This window comes from Salmo trutta, chromosome 5 (assembly GCF_901001165.1).
Source record: "Salmo trutta chromosome 5, fSalTru1.1, whole genome shotgun sequence".
Classification (NCBI taxonomy): domain Eukaryota; kingdom Metazoa; phylum Chordata; class Actinopteri; order Salmoniformes; family Salmonidae; genus Salmo; species Salmo trutta.
In genome coordinates, this window is record NC_042961.1 from 15072627 (window position 1) to 15094599 (window position 21973).

Consider the following 21973-nt stretch of genomic DNA (forward strand, 5'->3'; position numbering starts at 1 on the left):
CCACCCGGACCAACCAGACATCTTTCATAAGTAACCTTCTGTCTTATGTAGCTATCAAGGACCTCCACGACAAAGGGCTCTTTCACAGATGCTCCCTGTCTCCTGAGTTCCATTAGCTGGGCATTTCAGTGTTCCGGATGGGAGGCTCCACAAGCCCCAATGCTGACATGAAGTCAGTGACGACTGACACTCTCTCTCTCAGCTCTACACATCTCAGACACAGACAAATGACAAGTCAAGGTGATTCTCTCTTTTTTTTTTTTTTTTGCACCAATGTTCCAACCCAACACATTTTAAACTCTGGAATAGAATAAGTTTTAAATTAAACGAAAATTGAATTTCGATAGACAGCTTTACTATAATTGAGGGAACAATGACAACATACTTACAAGAGCATTAAATCATTCAGTGATAGAAAGCAAAAACATAGACATTTGCTGTAAGGCAGAGAATCATTCCATCTTACCATAACTGATAAACCTAATCATGCCATTGCTCTTACAACAACCAACGCCTTAAAGGCCTACATTTGTCTTCCAACAATTGTTCTACTGAGAATGTCATATCTTTTTAAAAACGTGGCTATGACTAACCCTGCAGCAATGTAGATTGGTCTCTAGCTGACTGAATATAAAACATTTCTTATAGAAAAATATAATTTTATTTTGGTTGAAAATGTCAGTTATGTCAAATGAGGTGGATGTTTACAAGGTGTGAGGACTGGAGAGAGTAGGCAGTTTATGTCATATTTACAGAACCGTATCAATGGCAGGTTTCCACAAAACCTCATGGCCCTAGCCTTCAGACTGTCATTTATAATGTAGCTCGATACACAACAGTATGATTCAACCCTGTCAATTCCATTACCATTATAAAGTTAATGTTGGTCAGTATGGAGAGTACAACATAATCATTCCAGTTCATTCCTCTCTCAGGTGTGTACAGTGTCAGTGTTCCTGTCGGGAGCTTGGATAGTCTTTTAAATGCTATGGAATGAATGTACATACGAATAAGCTCTGACGAAGGCCAAGAGGCTGACACATGTAAGCTTGAATGAAATAGTGATACGAACAAGAGCAGTGTGAATGTTTTCTTGGAAGTACTCTCATTATTCCATATAAAATCAAGGTATACTGTAGGTATGGCAACGACGACTGACATTGCATATTAAGTGAGTGTAAGGTCATGAATCCTAGGAGGATGGTGATTGAAGTACATGAGTTGAAGGTTTAGTAGGGAACATCTCGTGTTTGTCCTTATTCATCTCTGCAGGATCTGGTCCAGAAGTTTCTACAAAACAACATACAAATCATTTAGAAATCAAAGACTGGCAAATACACAAATCCTTGGCTAGACTTTATTTCAGTCTTCTGAAATCAGCTGTTTTGCAAATGGAAAAGATTCCTCCTTTTTAAATTGGCTTTCACTTCCATCAACTGTCTGTCCCCTGAGGTGGATAGCCAAGTCCCAGTGGAGGAATAACGATGACCTGCTATCTGGCTAAACAGCATACAATGCTATAACTCTCCTCTTATACTGAAGCAATCTCACTTTAGCCATATAAAGCTGCCTTTCTACAATATGTCCTAAGCTTTGCAAACATACTCTTCCGGAAGTCAAACGAAATTCTCCTAATGAATTGAAAATTGCTCATTGTTTTCCATGAGGATTTTCCATTGCATTTTCAATAAACTTTCTGAATTGACAACTGAATTTATCAACGTTTTTGCTCCTAGACCAACGTACGGCTGATCTGAAATGAGGCGTCCACATTGCAGACAACTGGGCAAAACATTGCTAAAACAAAAGCTCTCTTCCGTATACTTCTGGTTCAGCCCATGTGACTTGGCTGTAGTGGAGTGGGTCGAGAGCTTCAAGTTCTGCAGTGTCCACATCACTAAGGACCTATCATAGTCCAAACACACCAACACATTCGTGAAGAGGGCATGACAATGCCTCTTCCCCCTCAGCAGGCTGAAAAGATTTGGCATGGGCCCTCAGATCCTCAAAAAGTTCTAAAGCTGCACCATTGAGAGCATCTTGAATGCTGCATCACCACTTGGATGGCAAATGCTTGGCATCCGAGCGTAAGGCGCTAAAGAGGGTAGTGCGTACGGTGCAGTACATCACTGGGGCTGAGCTCCCTGCCATCCAGGACCTATATCCCAGGCGGTGTCAGAGGAAGGCCCTAAAAATTGTCAAAGACTCCAGCCAACCAAGTCATAGACTGTTCTTTCTGCTACCGCACGGCAAGTGGTACCGGAGCGCCAAGTCTGGGACCACAAGCCTCCTGAACTGCTTCTACCCACAAGCCATGAACAGTTAATCAAATGGCTACCTATTTGCATTGACTCCCCTTTTCTTTTGCACTGACTCACTTGCACTGGCTCTATGCACATTCACTGGACTCTACTCATACACTCAGAGATACTATACTGACCCCACACACACACACACAGCTGCTACTCTGTTTATTATCAATCCTGATTGCCGAGTCACTTTTACCCCAACCTACGTATACATATTACCTCACCTCAACTATCTTGTACCCCTGCACATTCGGTACTGGTGCTTATTGTATATAGCCTTGTTAATGTTATTTTATTGTGTTACTATTGCCTTTTTTTATTTAGCAAATGTTTCTTACTTTTTAACTCTGTATTGTTGGGAAAGGGCTCGTAAGTAAGCATTTCGCAGTAAAGTCTACACCTGTTGTATTCGGCGCGTGTGACAAATACAATTTGATTTGATTTTGATGTGATGTACTAGAAATAAGAGGAAGGATCAGGTGCCATAACAGAGAGCGTAACCAGCCATAAGGAAATGCTGTACACAAAGTATATGGCTGCGTCCCTCATAAAACACACCTAATAGATTGATTCTCTTTCCACAAACGTGTATACAGATGTATAGGATCTGAATTTGATCAACCCATTGCAGGAAATGTACAACTTGTAGTGTTTGAGGTTTAAAAAGGCTTCTGAAGTTTGTAATTTCCACTTTAAAATGTCAGACTGGATTTTCCCTTATGAAAAAGGTATCAACCTCGACAAAATTGTAATTTTTTACCATCCACATTTCCTGTTGCTGCAGGATTATTTTCTGTATGCGTAACAAACACTCATGCACAGGCATACAGATACCACCATGTACACCACTTGACACGCCTGAGTGAAGCGCTCGAACTTTGCACCCCTTGGCATTTTATCGAGTGGGATTTGCAAGAGGTCTGACTCTTTACTGGGTGCTACCATGCATTTCATTCAGTTTGAGTGACACTGAATGAGACAACCCAGTCACCTTCAAACCACCTTGGGTATCTAACTAAAGGAAACCCCAGACATACAAGGGGATCTTAATTATCTCAGAGTAAATTGGAAATGTCTCCTCATTCTACTTGTTACACTGTACACCTGACTGATATCGAGGCCATCAATGTCCTTCCTGGTTTTGGTGTAATGGGAATTTGAATGAAGGGTACGGGTGAACCAGAATATGTTTGTCAGTTTATATGAGTTTATGACAACTTGCCCTCCAATCATCAAGGGCACATTGGCTTGTTAAAAGAGCCCATACACACTAGATCTGTGCTAATCCAAGGACCCAGTGTGTCCTTGAGTGTCCATAGAGCTGCCATTCAGGAACTTTTAAAATCACAAATGACATGTGTCTTCTCAACAATGCCTGGATTCAAACTCATTTCACTGAAGCAACAGTGGAACATGAATAGGTGAATACATAACACCAGTGCACAGATATTGATTGTGAAGACATTTCGATGACAAATTACAGTAGGAAGGAAATTCTATTAAGAAGTCAAACAGCGGCCTCTGCTGGACATAGATTGTGAAAGGAGCATTCTGAAATGCATTTGTCTTAGAGAATTATATCGTTTTTCAAATGGCACCTCATCTAAATATCCAGTGAAAGATTATTATTTTAAATAGGCCTTCTAACTGTATTGCAATGTTGCATACCTTGTTCTTATCGTATGACCTTCTTAACCTTCAGTGTGTTGAGTTAAGCATATTGAATGCCTAACTATGAATTATTACTATTTTTGGGGAAAATGAAGTCTGAAATTTCAAAGTGGAAATTACAAACTTCAGAGGCCTTATTAAACCTCAAACACAACAAGTTTTACAAGCACATTTAATGCCTCCCTATGCACTCATAACGCAGTCTTCAACACTTTAGTTAGCAACGCAGTTGTTCTGTATTTGAATTTTCAGACATGGCTACGGTGTATACAACTATGTGGTGAATATTTTATCACAAAGTCCCAGCACCAACTAAACATACCTTTTTAAAAAGCTCTGCCCGCAATCTGTTGGTCTGCGATACCACTCTGCTTTTCTCCTCCTCCTTCTTCTTAGTGACCTCAGGGAGCTTGTTGTAAATCCTAAGTAAAAAGGGATGGTTAGACATGGTAGGTTAAGCTTGTGAAGGGGAATATTCTAGAATTAGCAGGCCAGGGGCGACTCAGCTATTCCCAGAAAATCGTCACCATAGAAAGGAAGCTTTATCTGCACAAACCCACAAAGGCCAAACCTGGATCCACTGATAAAACCAACATCACACTGGCTCCTTTTTCACTCACATAAATAGTCAATTTGTTCCCAGATCGACCCAGTCAGATTAAAAACATGACAATGGGAACGTATCCTCTAATCAGGTGTGCCTTCTCAGATAAGACAGCGAGTAAAGAAAATCATGATAACGGGATACAGACGGTAGTTCATATCTCCAATCAAGACAGACGTTCGGCTGTCTGACATCCACAGTGTGTTTTGCGTGCATGCATGCGAGTGTGTGTGTGTGTGTGTGTGAAACAGAGGTAGGCAAGAGACTGACACGTCACAGTACAGCTCTGTCTGTAAACCTACCGTCTGGAGCGTAGCCGCATCTCCTTCCCTGATATGGCCCTCTCTCTGGGTTTGAAAAGGTTATCTGGGAAACACACAAGCATCTGTCAGGAAAACACACACACACACTTTCCACTTCCCTTACTAGGCTTCATTACTCCTGTCCTTCTGAGAGCCGAGGGGTTTGACGGACTCCTGTCAGCTCATCACTGAGACCAACAGTCAGCACTGCATAATTAAGATGTGAGTCTGAGGGTCTATATTTAGCTTGCATTATTACCTTCATAGAAGGCTAAGCAGGAGTGGGAGCGAGCAGCCAGAGTTAGGGTTTTGGAGAGACTGGTCTATACTGTATTGTAAAGTACTGTCATACTGGGAAAGGAAATGTCTAACATTCTGTGGTGTGTGGCGTTCTTTCCCTGAAAAAAGTGTGTATCATTAGTGCTGTAGCAACTTTCAAAAAAACATGATAGCGACTAAAGATGGTAAATCCATGTAATTCACTGATAATAACCATTTTGGTTGTGGAGTTGGACGTAAACAAGACTGCGCTTCAATGGAGCTGCAGTACTTAATAACGACCAGCAGAGAGCAAAGCTGTTCCCCTGGACTAGGATTGAGAAATCACTAAACAGTGTGTTCCTACTCGTACTGTATGTCAGACATATTCCATCACCGTACCACTGAGCGGGTGGGGCTTGGTGCAGTTCCTCCTATGCCTACTTTTCTCCTCCCAGAGACCCTGCACCTGGTCTAGGTCAGCACACTGCAGGGCCTTCCTCTGCCTGGCCCTCTGCTCCAGACTCCTCATTCTGCCCTGGGAGCGGCTGATGAAGTCTGGCCGGAACATCTCCAGGGCCTCCTGGGGAGGAGAGAGGGAGCAGGGAGGGAGGAAAGTATAAGCTGCTTGTTTAGTTACCGCTAGCCAGCACTGGCCCACTCATCTTGGTAAAAGAAAAAAGCCTAGATTCTATTCTGTTATTCTGAAAAGATGCCTCTACCCTTGATGACTCTCCTTGCAGATTGTAATGGATAGATGTAATATGGTAATCAACTCCACATAGTCCTCTGTAATAATGGATATAGGTAAAGGGTCTTACAAGTAAAACTCTTTGCAAACCCTTCTTCCTTTGCAATCCCCTCATAAAGGTGTTTCACATTGGAGTTTTATTCTTCAGCCACACTTTTAGAGAAAAGGGTTCCAAAAGGGTTCTCTGGCTGTCCCCATAGGATAACTTTTTGGGGTTCCATGTAGAACCCTCTGTAGACATGGAACCAAAAGGGTTCAACCTGTAACCAAAAATGGTTATTCAAAGGGTTCTCATATGGGGACAGCCGAAGAACCCTTTAAGGTTTCATATAGCACATTTTTTTTCTAAGAGTGCAGGGAAAATAAAAGCATTTTTGACTTTGACTGGTACCAGTTTAGACAGAATGGTAAAGGTCTCGCTAATGAATGTGAAGGAGCTATTCTTCAATAAAGTAGAAGAAACATTCCTTTTGAAAGAAAGTCCTTCACTCACAGATTACTCTTTACTCGTCGATTGCAGTGCTAGAAACTCAACCAAAATCGTCTCTCTATAGATGCCGATATCTTTTCAAATTTCAGATAAAGAATTTTCACACAGTGACCATACAGCATCATACCATATAATATTACAGTATATAATATAATGATACATACAGGAAAATGATTTCAGAAGATAGAGTGATATTGATCCACACATACTTTGAGACTGAAGGCTCTGGGTTTGATATCCTGAGGATCAACTGTCAGTTGTGATTGGCAGGTGTCTGCTTGGTGTGGCCAGAAATACTCAGCAACATGCAGATCTTCTCTGGAGTGTCCTTGTCTTTCATCACTCTCCTTACGTAGTGACTGTCTTCCCCATATCCTAGTATCTACTTTGATTGGCAGAGACAGAAAACAGAACACATACTGTTCAGGTAACTGACAAAATTAAATGAGGCACTTGAGTAAATGAGGGATGCAAAGTATATTAAAAGCAGGTGTTTCGACAAAGTTGTGGTTCCTGAGTTAATTAAAGACATGCTCCAGTACTTTGGCAACTAGTTAGTATTTTTTTCAACCTTTGGGCTGGATGTGTCAGAATTACTGTCTTACCTCAATTAGCCATGAAATCCCTATTTTGAAAACGACTGTTTTCTGGAAACTGTGCGGCACCATTTTCCTAGATTTACCCCCACGTGAGCCAATTCGAGTTTCAGCCAATGAGCTTCAGCCCCTCACCATTTGAGTGACAGCTAGCAAAATGCACACACAGCAGAGCGAGAGAGAGAGAGAGCAATAACGTGGTGCACATATCTGCACATTTGTGACGTAGTACAACATTTTCGGGGACCATTTTGGTTAGTGAGTGCTACTTTCAGAAATACTGGCTAAAAAGTATACAAAAGTACCAGAGAATATCTTTTGGCAATTAAAACATCCCATCATGCTCAGGGTTATGTATAGAAATGCCTAGTTGCCCATTATTTTGGCTACTATGGCTACGGGTTGTAGGTAGCACAGCGGCTGAGGAATTGGACCTGTATCCGAAAAGTCGCCTGTTCGAATCCCAGGTAGGGCGCTGGATAAACAGGGGGAAATTGATCTGGTAACTGGAGGGCTGCTGTGTTCATATCCTAACAACAATCCCCTACCGTTGAGCCCTTGAGCAAGGCTCTTAACTCCACAACATTTTCTCCAGTAGCGCAGTGTGTGTGTGTGTGTGTGCGACATGAGTTGCGTTCAAGGGAACGGTGTTAAGCGCTACACTCCTCAAGGAAAGCATGTGTGTGTGAAATTAAGAGTGCAGAAGACACATTTCTGTTGTTCGCTGTAACTACGGACAATGAAATTGTATTGTAGATGAAGAAATCTCAGTGACTTTGGAAGAGTGGTATAGCGGTCTCAAAGGAGCATAGGGGGCTTTAACGTGTGTGTCTCAGTCACCAGATCTGAGACAGCATTTTCCACTACTATCAACAAAACACCAAATCATGGAATTTCTCGTGGAAGAATGGAGTTTCATCCCTCCAATAGAGTTCCAGACACTTGTAGAATATATGGCAAGGTGCATTGAACCTGTTCTGGCTCGTGGAGGCCCAACGCCCTATTAAGACACTTTATTTAGGTGTTTCCTTTCTTTTGGTAGTTACCTGTATATTCCAGTGCATATGCAGTTAACTCTTCATCAAACATTGTCGATTACATTTTGCATGGATGGTAAAAAGACTGCATCTCATATACAGGCAGTTTATTACAATACTGTGACTATACTGCAATGTCAGACATCAATTCAGATTTTTCTTTTTGTGATTGAGAAACATAGAGGTTTTCAGATAACCTAGAATCATTTGCAGAGAAGCCATTTGGCCCTTTTTAAAATGTGGCTTTGTATTTTTACATCACATCCAACATAGGTAAAATGAACATGAGGGCTGAGTGAGAGTTGAGTTCTTTGTGATCTGGAGTATATGACCAGGGCCCAGTTTTTCAAAAATGATCTATCTGGATTACTCCTATCAGATAGGATGACATTTATAGAAATAGAATGAATACATTTAATCCTTTCCGATAGCCAAAATCCGATAGATAACTTTTGAAAAACTGGGCTCTGGAGAAGAGGCAAAATTGTTGAGCCCTCTAACTGACCCCTACTCTCCACGACTCAGTGAGTAAAGCAGAGAAAAAGACACGTGCATACTGCATGAATAATGTAAACCATGATGACAGTGCATCTATCCTGCACTCTCTAACCCCCTCTCATCCACCTCCTTTAAAAACAGACCCATTTAATATCAGACACAATCATTTATCATAGGAAGAACACACCATCAAATGCTCTGGCGCCAACAAACAAGAAATCTATGTACCAAGTCAGACTATTTCAACGCTGTCATCGGTATAGTAAGCAATGCAGCAAACGGAGCCAGAGTATGGCGAGTTTATAACACCGGTAAATTACTCCGGCTTCAATACATTTGGTCCGTACTTGCGAAAATAAGCAACCAACAGGTTCTCCAGCACAAACTGTGTATCAGCCAATTCAAATCGCCGATTTACTTGCACGTGACAGAACGTTAAATTGTAGCTGGTCCCATGAGATAACATGGCACACGTTTGCCCTATGCTAACCTCAACAGGTGGCACTGATTATATCCTGGCACAAAAATCAGCCTAGATCTTTGACTTTATATCCACCAAACAATGGCATTTCATATATAGGTCAACCAAGGCCACTAGAGGGATATTTTAAACCTACAAATTCAAGGACTACTTTTGTTTCGTTGGTCTGTAACAAAATGTTGAGTGCCAATATTGCATCGATGCATCCTTGACTAGGGTACTAGCTACTACTAACATTAGAAAACATTTTCATGTTTTTTCATATATGAAAAAAATCCCACGTTTTTGTTTATCTGTGCTTTTATGGAAAAAAAGATAAGAGGTCCGTTTATCGTATAACGTAAAAATACCAAAACCGAATGGATTAGTCAAATAGCAGTCATGAAGGCTATCCCTATCATCCTGCCCTGCCTTTCTAAAGTCTTTGAAAGCCAAGTGAACAAACAGATCATCGACCATCTCGAATCCCACCGTACCTTCTACGCTATGCAATCCGGTCTTCGAGCTGGTCTCGGGTCCACCTCAGCCACGCAGTGGCGGTTCTAGACCATTTCAACTGGGGGGGCCAAGCTGGGGCCAGTTGTACTGTTAGAGGGGCCAGTTACATTAGACGTTATGTCATATCTTTTTCTTCACTGCATTGCAGGCATTAGCAGGCAAAAGACCATGTTCATAATCATCATCGTTGCCACTGTCTAATAATGGATGTAAAAAAAGAATGAGAGCAAAAATGAGTTATGTAAAAATTATTTCATACTCCACATTTAGGGGGGCCACAAGGGGACCAAAATTGTTGTCACAGGGGCACTGCCCCCCCCCCCCCCCCGAACCGCTAGTGCAGCCACGCTCAAGGTCCTAAACGATATCATAACTACCATCGATAAAAAACAGTACTGTGCAGCCGTATTCATCGACCTGGCCAAGGCTTTCGACTCTTGTCAATCACCGTATTCTTATCGGCAGACTCAACAGCCTTGGTTTCTCTAATGACTGCCTCGTCTGGTTCACTAACTACTTCTCAGATAGAGTTCAGTGTGTCAAATCGGAGGGCCTGTTGTCCAAACCTCTGGCAGTCTCTATGGGGGTGCCACAGGGTTCAATTCTCGGGCCGACTCTTTTCTCTGTATATATCAATGATGTCACTCTTGCTGCGGGTGACTCTTTGATCCACCTCTACACAGACGACACCATTCTGTATACATCTGGCCCTTCTTTGGACACTGTGTTAACAAACCTCCAAACAAGCTTCAATACCATACAACACTCCTTCCGTGGCCTCCAACTGCTCTTAAACGCTAGTAAAACTAAATGCATGCTTTCAACCGATCGCTGCCCGCACCCACCCGCCCCCTAGCATCACTACTCTGGACGGTTCTGACTTAGAATATGTGGACAACTATAAATATCTAGGTGTCTGGCTGGACTGTAAACTCTCCTTACAGACTCACATTAAGCATCTCCAATCCAAAGTTAAATCTAGAATCGGCTTCCTACTTTGCAACAAAGCCTCCTTCACTCATGCTTCCAAACATACCCTCGTAAAACTGACTATTCTGCCGATCCTTGACTTCGGCGATGTCATTTTCAAAATAGCCTCCAACACTCTACTCAGCAAATTGGATGCAGTCTATCACAGTGCCATCCGTTTTGTCACCAAAGCCCCATATACTACCCACCATTGCGACCTGTATGCTCTTGTTGGCTGGTCCTCTCTACATATTCGTTGCCAAATCCACTGGCTCCAGGTCATCTATAAGTCTTTGCTAGATAAAGCTCTGCCTTATCTCAGCTCACTGGTCACCATAGCAACACCCACCCGTAATATACCTGCTCCAGCAGGTATATTTCACTGGTCATCCCCGAAGCCAACACCTCTTTGGCCGCCTTTCCTTCCAGTTCTCTGCTGCAAATGACTGGAACGAATTGCAAAAATCAATGAAGTTGGAGACTTACTGTATATCTCCCTCACTAACTTCAAGCAACGGCTGTCAGAGCAGCTTACCGATCGCTGCAGCTGTACACAGCCCATCTGTAAATAGCCCATCCAACCAACTACCTACCCCCTCCCCATATTTGTTTTTTTCTGCTCTTTTGCACACCAGTATTTATACTTGCACATCATCATATGATGCACATATGATGCACATCTATCACTCCAGTGTTAATTGCTAAATTGTAATTACTTCGCCACTATGGCCTATTTATTGCCTTACCGCCTTATTTCAATCTGTATACAGATTTTCTATTGTGTTATTGACTGTACGTTTGTTTATCCCATGTGTAACTCTGTGTTGTTGTTTTTGTCGCACTGCTTTGCTTTATCTTGGCCAGGTTGTAGTTGTAAGTGAGAACTTGTTCTCAACTGGCCTACCTGGTTAAATAAAGGTGAAAAAAAAAAAAGAAAACAAATCATCACTTCGAGTTGGAACACTCTGCTGAAGTTGTTGATTCTAAATGAATAATGCACTTTAACTGTGGGTCAATCTTTTTTGTTGAGGAAAAAACTGTCATGTTCCGGTCCTTGATGCACGATCCAAAACGCATGTGAATAAATGGATGATTATATTAAATCATGGCCTATAAAACGTTGTAGCCTATATAAAGCCTTATGTCCAGCAGATGCATCAAACTCTTTGCGTTCCGGTGGAAGTCATGCCAGGATATAATGTTTTAATTGACTGTGTTTTGTATCTTAATGTGTATTTAATGTGTATATTTATGTTTATCTACACTTGCACTGTACCCAGAATCCATCACTCTGTGACCTGGGCCAGTAGATGAGTCCACTAGGAGTCCAGCCAGAGCACGTATATGTGGTCTATATGCTTGCAGTACTACATTCACTGCCGTAATGAGCCAAGCTTTACCTCCCTGGTGTGAGTGTAACTGATGCGTACTGATCAAATGATAGACGCGGCACTGTTCTGCTCATACATGATGTATACTCTGCAGTGCCTAGGAGACTTCCATAACACGTACCCTTGGACATACTGTAGATTGTAAGCATTTTAGGTTCTTATGGCTACCCTACAATGCCCCTCAAGGCACAGAGTAGTCCCTTTGAAAAAGAGGTAGTCATTTGTACAAACAAACCTCTCCAATAAATTCACAAAGGACAAAATAAGGGCACAATACCACACAGACGCTGTGAACTCTGCAATGCCACTCAAAATAGATACTCTGCAATGCCACTCAAAATAGATACCCTACAATGCCCCTCAGAAAAAACACAGTACCTTCGAAACAAGAGCTAGAACCTTGGCAAATTACATCTAATTACAAACAAACCTCTCTAATAAATCCACAATGGACAAAACTAAGGATACAATGCCACTCAGGTGCTGTGAACTCCACAATGCCATTTTTCAGTACAATACCAGAGAGGGTATACAGAGACCCTAGGTATTGTGCAGTGCTTCTCAAAGCTGACTCCTGGCCTAATTTTATTTCAGGCAGTGCTTCTCATCTGTCCTCTGAGCCATAAGCTAGCCTCCACAACCAGCCTGGGGAGTGAGATCGTTTAAAACAATATACTCTTTCTTTCCCTGGGGCGCTTCACCCGGTGTCACACCCGTGAAAGCCTAACACCGCCACGCTTACTGGGTTGAGAGGGTAGATAATGTATGCAAAGGATGTGTTGGAAGTAAGAGTGGGATGAAATGAAAAAAGAAGCATGAGTTTTTCCTTCACATAAGCACAGTGTTCCATTATGTGAGAATGTAGCACTTGTGGATTTTTCACCAATGTGCATTTCTATACACGCTGCGTCTGTAAGGAAGATATCCTATTAACAATGTATGAGGTATAAATCAAAAGGTAAGAGGCAGAGTTAAAAATGAGACTTTACACCCTATAAGACCTCCTCGCTCTGGCATTGCGTACGCTGTTAAGACTTGGAAATGTGATTTTATCCACTCAGCTCCGGAAATGGGGAGCCATTGAAAGGAATGCTGCTGGATTTGCATGGGTACTTTAGAGTTTTGCCCTGACATGGGGAGATGAAAATCATACCTGGGCTGATATTAAAATCAGGGTGTCTGTGTGTGGAATTTCTCAGCTGACGACAGCACAGCTCATCTGCAATTCCATTGTGCTGACTGGCCCCGGAGTATGAGTCGCCTGTTCCTCTGGCTGATGAGAATAACCCTGAGGTAAGATTGTGTGCAGTTAAATCAGATGTCCTATTCTTAATACCATCAGTATCTGCCATTTTGGGGACCTCGTAGTCCCCTTTGGTTGATGAAGAGCCTCTGCTATAACACACATCAGTCTCTAAGTTGTCCCATCTATGGGTGCAGCTTAGTGCCCCCATAGATCTCCTGAGGCCCTGAAGTGTTTTGGGGTAATCCATAGAGGTTCCAATGTGGGACGAGCCCCCGACATACAAAGACAGGGTGGACCTGTGCACAACCGGCTTTGTGACCTCTGGCTGTCCTATGGAGATAGACAGTGACTTGTCCAGATACAGAACTGTGTTCGCAGACCTCCAACGTACCTCAAGCTGGACGCAGGAGCGGAAAGAGGGCTGGAGTGAAAAAGACCTGAAGGAGCTTCCATTGTCCTTGAGACTGTCCTCACCTGTGTAACTGTGCCTGTGTTCAGGCCAGGCAGTCCTCATCCCTGGCCCTCTCATCTGGACCTTGGCACATGCAGAGTAGCTCTGTCTGTACACTGTCACCTTTACTATGGTGGCCTTGTGTCTGGTCACCACCTGAGAGTGCTTTGGAATGGCTGAGGATAGAACATGACTCATGACTGGGTTGAGGGATGTGGATGACCTGATAGGCAGGATCGGTTGGTGGGGATAATGTGATCGGTTGGCCCCTGACTGGGAGATCCTGCAGGATGTGATGGTGATGGAGGAGAAGCCCGTCTTTGGTCGGCCGCCCAGGACATTAGGGACGCTGTCCATCCTCAGCAGGGTTGGACTCCCTCTGTGGGGTACATGTCCACCTCTCTGGGAGTCCCCAGAGTGTGTCGGCCTCATAAGGGAGGGTGATGTGGAAGCCCTCTCCCCCTGTCCTCTCCACATGCTCCATGAGGGGCTAATATCCTTGGTGGAAGCCTAAGGAGAGGGAACCCAGAGGAAAATATCAGAGCTGTGTTGAAATAGTCAGTGTAAAAATACAGCGCATCTATCAGGTATATGAAATAGAGTGAGGGAAATAAATCCAATACTTTTCCCCGTGATATATTCTAGGGATTACTTATTATCGGCTACCTGCTCTCATTTTGAGATCTCCTTTTGTTACCATGGTGATGTGTAACCTGATGCCCAACAGTCAGCGACAAATTAACCATGACATTTAACATTGACATTCCAGGATTGCCTGGCTATCCAGCTTAAGACAGGCCAATTAAGACAAGTAAAGTGTACATGAGAAGGTAAAACAATTGTCACACTTTCACTTCATATCAGACATGTGTCATATTAGTGGTTAGTTCACGTCTATTCTCTGACAATAGTTGATTTGCAGGATGGATCGGGACTGTCAGTTAACATAAGGGCTGTTGTTTGCAGTGAAAACATCCCATGGCTTGCCCAAGCACAATAACATGTCCACGAGTTCCTGCATAAAATTGCACTCATGTTGACTCAAAGTCTGAGCTCTGCATGTCTTACAAACTTAATCGAATAGATTTGAATGGCAAAGTTCTTCTCCGGACTAAAACCCACTGCTGAGCTAGTGAATAGCCTCCTTGTCTAGATGGCATAAATCTAATTAGAAAAGCAAGGAATACACTGCCATAATGGATGTTTTGACATGTATTAATTCAGCATCATAAATTGTACTAAAACATAGTGATGATGATGATATGATGATGATATTACCATGTTCAAACATATACTTTTTAAAACTGATACACATAACCATGTACTTATTAGCTATAAGTTGCAGTAATTTGTACAGAAGAAATACATTTGTAAAGCTAACAAAAATAAGACAAGCACAGTAATATGATAACAAATATATCACAGATAGAATAGTAAAAGGGTTTTATCTTTTACCTCGTTGATATTAGATGTTGGTAGGCTGGGGAACCTCCCACTTCGAAAACCCATGGACTTGGACCAATTCTCGTCTAATTTTCCTTCTGAAATATGCACATGGCGGTAAACACACAAAAAAATATAGCCTACTGCTTGTTCCAGACATTGGAAAAATCTAAAACAAAACATAGCAGGCAAGTCCACAAAGCACTTAGCCTACACGTTTCCTCACTGAAACAGGTCTCAGAGAAGAAGCATACTATTATTTTCTCTGTCCATTTTGCAATGAATGATAGATGTCGAGAGTCCTGGCGAAGAGGAGACTGACAGACAGACAGACAGACAGACAGACAGACAGACAGACAGACAGACAGACAGACAGACAGACAGACAGACAGACAGACAGACAGACAGACAGACAGACCTTATTGATCTCCCATTATTAGAGCCTATTGTGCCCATGATATACTACACAACATACACATGGCGAATACATTCATAAAAAGTGCCATCGTTTACGTCGTTACCTAGCAACGCACCACTACTTACACAGATAGAACAACGAGACAGATATTTCACCGGATGTATAAATGTGAAGCATCCGGTTGGAATTTCCACTCACTATCAAATATGGTGGTGAAAGGAAGCCCAGTGGCCCGCAGTGGTAGAAGATGGAATGAGACTAATTATGTTATTATATTTATATTATTGTTTAGAAGGAGTGGAAGGGCGAATTTAGTTATTGCACACACGCAATCACGGAGTAGGCGTACCCTAATGCAAATATGCAAGTACATGCTAGAACGCACAAATATGTTCTTGCCAGCTTGTGCTTGACTCTGCCCACCTCCTTGCTTGTTCTGCCCACTAGAATGAATTTGCTCCCATTTTAAACGACAGGCTGGTCTATCTTGGGTTAGTTATATATTTTTAAGATTCACTGCCCAGCCATGCAATTTATAAAGTTGATCTCCACTGTAAAAAATATCTAGACATTATCATCGACATTTGCAACATTGTTGCAATATTTAATTAAATTCGATCTCCAATGTGTCCCTTACTAATCAACATGAGCCAGACAGGCAGCTTTTCTCAGCCAGTCTAAATCACAAATCAACATGATTTTTATGGATACATAGTGCCTATAACGAAAAAAAAACAGTTAAAGAGAAACTAAATGCAGCTAGTTTCCTGTCTTTTCAGCTTCAACCATTTTTGTTTGCCATAGCAACCTGCAAAGTTCTGAAAATGTCAACCTGCGCTTGGGTAGTTTTGCTTTACCTGGCACTCGAATAGAACTAACGACCAGAGAACACCCAGAATTGCACTTGACAACCAGTGTTAGTGAATGTAGCATCACATTTTGTTGAAAAATGAATGGTTTGGGATAGAATCTTGCTTTTTAATGCTGGTAACCAATTGTATGAAATACTGTACCCGAGTCCAAGGCAATAATACACTCGAGGCTTCGCCTTGTGGCTATGACCACATCGCAGCCATGATAAAACTGTCATAACACATGGCCTAATTATTCCTCATCACCTCACCTGGCGCTCACATTTCCCAAGACGTGTTTACTCTAGAACACAAGAGGATTAAGTAAGTCAACTGCAGCTTATTGATTTATGGCCTACCTCAATGTGCAACGGAATTTGTTTATTGCCCCTAAGTTAAAACTCATCACATTGTCACCTTTTCTTTATTTCCTGCTCAGTCCATTACATCATTCAATCATGAAATATATTAGATGGATCTATCAATATATTGTCTATATGTTCATTGGAGGCATGCAGTGAGCAAGACTTTAAAATTGAAATGAGAGTGTGATGTATGTAATACATTTCGGCAATCATGGAACACTTTAACCCCATTTACCCTATAATGTCATAGTGAGAGCAGGCCAACTGAAGTAATTGTATAGGCTATGTTATGCTGTTTTGAGAATAAGATACTGTAAAGTAATTATGTTTACATCACGTGTTCCAGTTCAGAGGAAAATCAATTGGGACAGGATTATGAAAGTAAGCAATAACATGGAAATTGAATATTATGCATGCATGGTTTTTCCCTCGATTTTGCTTTTATTTATCTTACATATAGCATGCAGGATATGGGAATTGGAGTACCAGCAGGGGTACTTCTCATGGCTTTGCTGCCGTGCATCTCCAGATTGACACGATAACATGAGGCAGTGAAACATAGCCCTGAGTATAAACAAGACAAGTGTGTATGTGTCTTTGTTTATTTGTTTGTATGCGTGTGTGTGTGTGTTTCTTTGCTCCTGGGGGGTGTTTATGATTACAAATGTGTCTGTTCTCTCCCCCCTCTCTCTCTCTCTTGGGCAAGGGTCCATCTTTACTTTCTAGAACACAGAGAGAGAGAGAGAGGGTCTATGAAGAATTGGCTTTGTGACTGTGTTTATTGTGGTGTGTGAAAGCAGTGATTGAGTCATCCTCTCTGTGCCTGACAGTGAAGGGAACAGAGTGTGAGGCCATGGGGGCTCACAGCTGGTTAGGGAGCAGACAGACTGTGTAGTACCCAGGGTATATACAAATAAACACATCAGCAGTCAGCACTGAGAGCAGAGAAGACATTGTATGTCTCTCTGGACCTGAATCACAGCCATGGGAGAAATAGTTCACAGCTCATGAAGATGTGACTCACTGGCATCAGTTGATAGATTTTTGTTGTGGAGTCATCTTGTGCTTTGGTCTGCTGTGCTTTTTTCTTCCCTTCTTTTTACTCGTTCCTCTCCTCCTCTTTCCTATCCCCTATCATAACCTATTTTATCTCCACTCTGACTTATTGTAGCTCAATCTAATGTTAGAAAACAAAGATAGTTAGCAGTCCATGTAATTATTCCTAGAGGAGGAATGGCATACAGTACATACCTTTGAGTATTGCACCACTGTCATAACTCTTCCGTCTGATGGAGTCGATGCGAAGTTCAATTTGTCTCTGAAAAATAGTGCTATTTTTAAAATTTGCTGCAAAAATTTTAGCAAACTAGTATTTTGGTTTAAATATAGTATTTTAGTGAAAGGTATCATACACTGCAGAGATGGATCTATATTAAAAAAACTGGGCTTTGTATTACATCAATTAAGGGGACAAACTCAAGCATGCGGTAATTGCCTTGACTAGCATGGTAGAAATGTGGTCACATGAGCGATGATCCATAAGAATTCTAGCAGTGATTCACAGAGGGAGAACATTCCAGTGGCTAAAGATTTCTTTGTAAACATCCAATTTTAATCGCACACCAGGAGGCAAGAACAGATTCTGAGAAATTTACAGAGATTAGAAACTCCACTTAACTCACTAGCCGTGGAGAGAAGCCCTTTCCTGACGCTGACCAACTTTGTTTTCAAACAGGGGAAAGTAAAAATTCTTACACGAAACAATAAATCTAAAACTACTACTGTACTGCGATTTGTTTAGCATGATTTTATATATAGTTGGTTAAGGCAGGTAGCCTAGTACTTAGAGTGTTGGGCCAGTAACTGAAAGGTTGCTGGATTGAATCCCTGAGCTGGCAAGGTAAAAATCTGTCGTTCTGCCCCTGAACATGGCAGTTAACCCACTGTTCCCCGGTAGGCCGTCATTGTAAATAAGAATTTGTTTCTAACTGACTTGCCTAGTTAAATAAAGGTTAAATAATTAAAATAAAAAATAAATATTTGGATCAATTGTATCTTACCTGGTAGAGAAGGCCGGTTAGCTCATATAGTACTCCTCTTGTTGGTAAAGGCAGCCACCCATTTCTAACAGAGGACAGAGTACAGACTCTGACCCATTCTCTCCCAGGGGTGCACCTGATCCTGACGGTCTCCAGATGACTCAGGGTACCCGATGGAAAGAGCTGATCACTGCTTACTGTAGACTGGGGTCTGGAGCCAAGGTCATTTGAGAAGTCAAAGCTATGTGAGTAGCCCTCAGGTGGGGTCAAGTCTGTCTCCTCAGGGTTGAAGGTGACACTTCCTGTTCTGTCAAAATAAAGTTCCACCTCGTTTTGGATGGAACTCCCAGAGGGGTGAGTATGGAACCACTCCAGCGGCAGCCACAACTCCTCTCCAGCTCCACCACCTTCACCACACAGCTCAGACCTGGGGACGTGGGCTAACACATCCACTAGAGAGCCCTGGAGCTTCAGGCAGTTGCTCTGGCCTAATCTCCTCCTGTCCAGTTTTCTAATGGGGCAGCCAGCCGACACTCCCTTCTCCTGAGCCCACAGCTCAGGTAGCAGAACAGGTGACCAGCTCTCAGGTTTCAGAGCTTGCATAATAGGGACCCACAGCACAAGTTATTAATGAGGGAGACAGAGGCTCAAACAGCTCCTGTGGTTACCGTAGTGACGCAGCAAAAAGTCTCCTGACTTGCAATGCTTACTCAAACAGAGAGTTTAGAAAAAGCGACACATTCCCAAAAGGTTCTGTGAGAAAAAACACATCTCCCGGGAACTAGCAGACCTAGATATGAACAGAGGAATAGACAAAAAGAAATGAAAGCGAAGCAAAACTATAAATATAGACGTCTAGAAAAGCACCAGTGTACAGAGTGGTGCATTTTTACTTGATAATTTCTCTCCTTAAACTTTGCCGAAGTAGAGTGGTATAAATGTAAAAGTTCTCTGCGTTTACACTTCCTCTGTGATAAAAACACAACATTTTTGTGATTACGTATGACTTTTTTTTTAATCCCCAAAATGTTACTTACCTCACTTTTTTCAATACGTGAACCAGCAGTCAAAATCAATGGAACATTGGTAGAGGTAAAGGTCCTCAAGGTAATTCCAACACTGAAGAGGCTGTTGTTCACCAATGACTGTTATCCTCAGGCATTGATATGATGTAAACTCTTGTTGCCCGGAGCAGGGGCTGACTCACCCATAAATTCTTAGGTCTCTTACCGATTTAACGCCACAGAACGGACTACATTGCATCACCTCTTTCAAGTGCAGAGGGTTGTGATGCTTTGCCTTTGCCAAGAAACGGCTCCAAAATGTTGATTAACACATGCACGTAATATGACAGGAAGTTGTTGGTTTGGTTCCAGATTGATGAGAGGTTAAAGTTGTCCATTCTACTATGCTGTAATTGGTATCAAGCTGAGTAACGCCCCACCCCCCTTATATCCAAACCTGCCAGACCCTGTAAATCCTTCTGTGGGTATCAGCTAAGTCTACCAACAATGTTTCATGGTTGGTTTACTGATTAGCTTTGTTGAAAGTTTCATGGCTCTTTGACCACATTTTAATAAACTCAACACGAATATTTTAGTCAGGCCCCCAGCTCTATACTGGTCTCAGCTCCTTTCCCTAAATCGCTGTTGACCCCTCCTCACAGATCTGTGTATAGCTCTCTGGTGGGCCATGTGAGATTTCGACAATGTTCCTTACACCTATCCAGCTCTTTTAGGATCTTTAGCAGTAATAGGACAGAGGGATAAGGTTGCTATTGAGCCCATGCTACATCTCAGGATTAGTGGATATGTATTACCGTGTAATGCCCAAGGAATTACAGCTCCAATCCACCACGAGAAGGCCAAAGGTAAAAACTTGGAATGTAACCTCTTGAACCCCCACATCACCATTATTTCAATCAATATTTCAATAGGCTATCGACAAAGACTACTGTAACATCAGTAAAACATATAACAACTAAATTTGCAATGTAATCCACAGTCCTCTGGTAGTCAAGTGAAAGACTTTGAATGAAGCAAACATACTTTTCTTAATTTATTAGTAGACTCTATACATGCGGAAGGAATTATCTGTTCTTGTACCTCTCCTCTGAGAGAGCAAATGCATTAGGTTAGCACCCTCCAGTGGCTAAAGTTCAGTGCCATCAGAAAGGACATGGAGGGAGATTGGTCAATTGGCCAATATCATCAGCTAGCTTTCCATTGGCGACAGATTTTCATGTGAATTTTCTAAAATGTCCATAAACAAAATATGATGGACTTGTTGCGGATAAATATCAGTGTGTGATGACGTAGTGCACACAAATGTACTTTTTCGCTTAAGTTTTCATGTACCGAATAAAAATTGAAAGTTTAATGTGTTTCCATGGCATTTTCAACTCTGATGATAGTTTTGTTACAATCACTGTTGCGTAAAATAGCAAATGTGTCACAATCTTCTTCGTCAGATGAAAAAGAAAAATCATTGTCGGACCAAAACGCATGGGGTTATGTGCACTCATCTTCTTTTATTGAATTGGCAAAGAAGGAAAAACCAAAATAAACATGTACACAAAACACAATGACGAATAACAGGCCGGTAAGGCAAAATAAAGCTATACCTAGCACAATCTCCCACAAACTACCAACACAAACACATACCTATATATAGGACTCTCAATCAGAGGCAACTAGGAAACACCTGCCTCCAATTGAGAGTCCAACACCCAATGACCTAAACAAAGAAATACTAATACTAGAATGAACATAGCCCAAAACCCGGAAATAATAAATCAAACACCCTTCTAAACAACCAACCACCCCGAACCACATAAAACAAATACCCCCTGCCACGTCCTGACCAAACTACAATACAAATAACCCCTATTACTGGTCAGGACGTGACAAATTGTTCCTACTCTGGTCTTGGCACGTGTTCTCTAGCAAGCAGTTCCCAGATACAGTGCGGGTTGGCTGTGTGAGTAGGCTAGTTTAAATTATGAGATTATTATGGATAAGAGCAAGAATATATTTTTTTGTCAAACAGCAGTCGAGCATTGATCATAATGTCACCAGAATAAGACCCTCGATATTTATTGGATAGGAGCATCAAGATCCACCCTGTGAAGTTCATCATAACTTATTTCATCTGAAGCCTAATAAACTGCATGGTTTGTATTTGTATTTTATTAGGGATCCCTATTAGTTGCTACCAAGGCAGCAGCTACTCTTCCTGGGGTCCAGCAAGATTAAGGAAATGACATACAGTTAAAACATTACATTTCACAGCACATTGTTACACAG

The 21973-nt window shown here is 41.9% G+C and overlaps 1 protein-coding gene across 1 annotated transcript; it reads right to left on the reverse strand.

The window, feature by feature from the left end:
* Nucleotides 1-240: 240 nt before the first annotated feature.
* LOC115193461 (uncharacterized) lies at nt 241-20152 on the reverse strand. Its single transcript, XM_029752146.1, has 10 exons — nt 19706-20152; nt 18690-19458; nt 17881-17947; nt 15008-15093; nt 13009-14062; nt 6595-6770; nt 5547-5727; nt 4887-4950; nt 4303-4402; nt 241-1290 (listed from the first exon to the last, which is right to left on the reverse strand). The coding sequence occupies exons 2-10, from the start codon at nt 19269-19271 to the stop codon at nt 1261-1263; spliced, it is 2340 nt and encodes a 779-aa protein (XP_029608006.1). The 5' UTR covers nt 19272-19458; nt 19706-20152; the 3' UTR covers nt 241-1260.
* Nucleotides 20153-21973: the final 1821 nt, after the last annotated feature.

Coding starts and splice junctions, on each gene's coding strand:
- LOC115193461 (XM_029752146.1), bottom strand. CDS start 19,271: ATGCAAGCTCTGAAACCTGAGAGCTGGTCACCTGTTCTGCTACCTGAG. Junction 17,948..18,689: donor TAACCGGCCTTCTCTACCAG/GTAAGATACAAT, acceptor ACTATTTTTCAG/AGACAAATTGAACTTCGCAT. Junction 4,403..4,886: donor ATGCGGCTACGCTCCAGACG/GTAGGTTTACAG, acceptor CTTTTTACTTAG/GATTTACAACAAGCTCCCTG.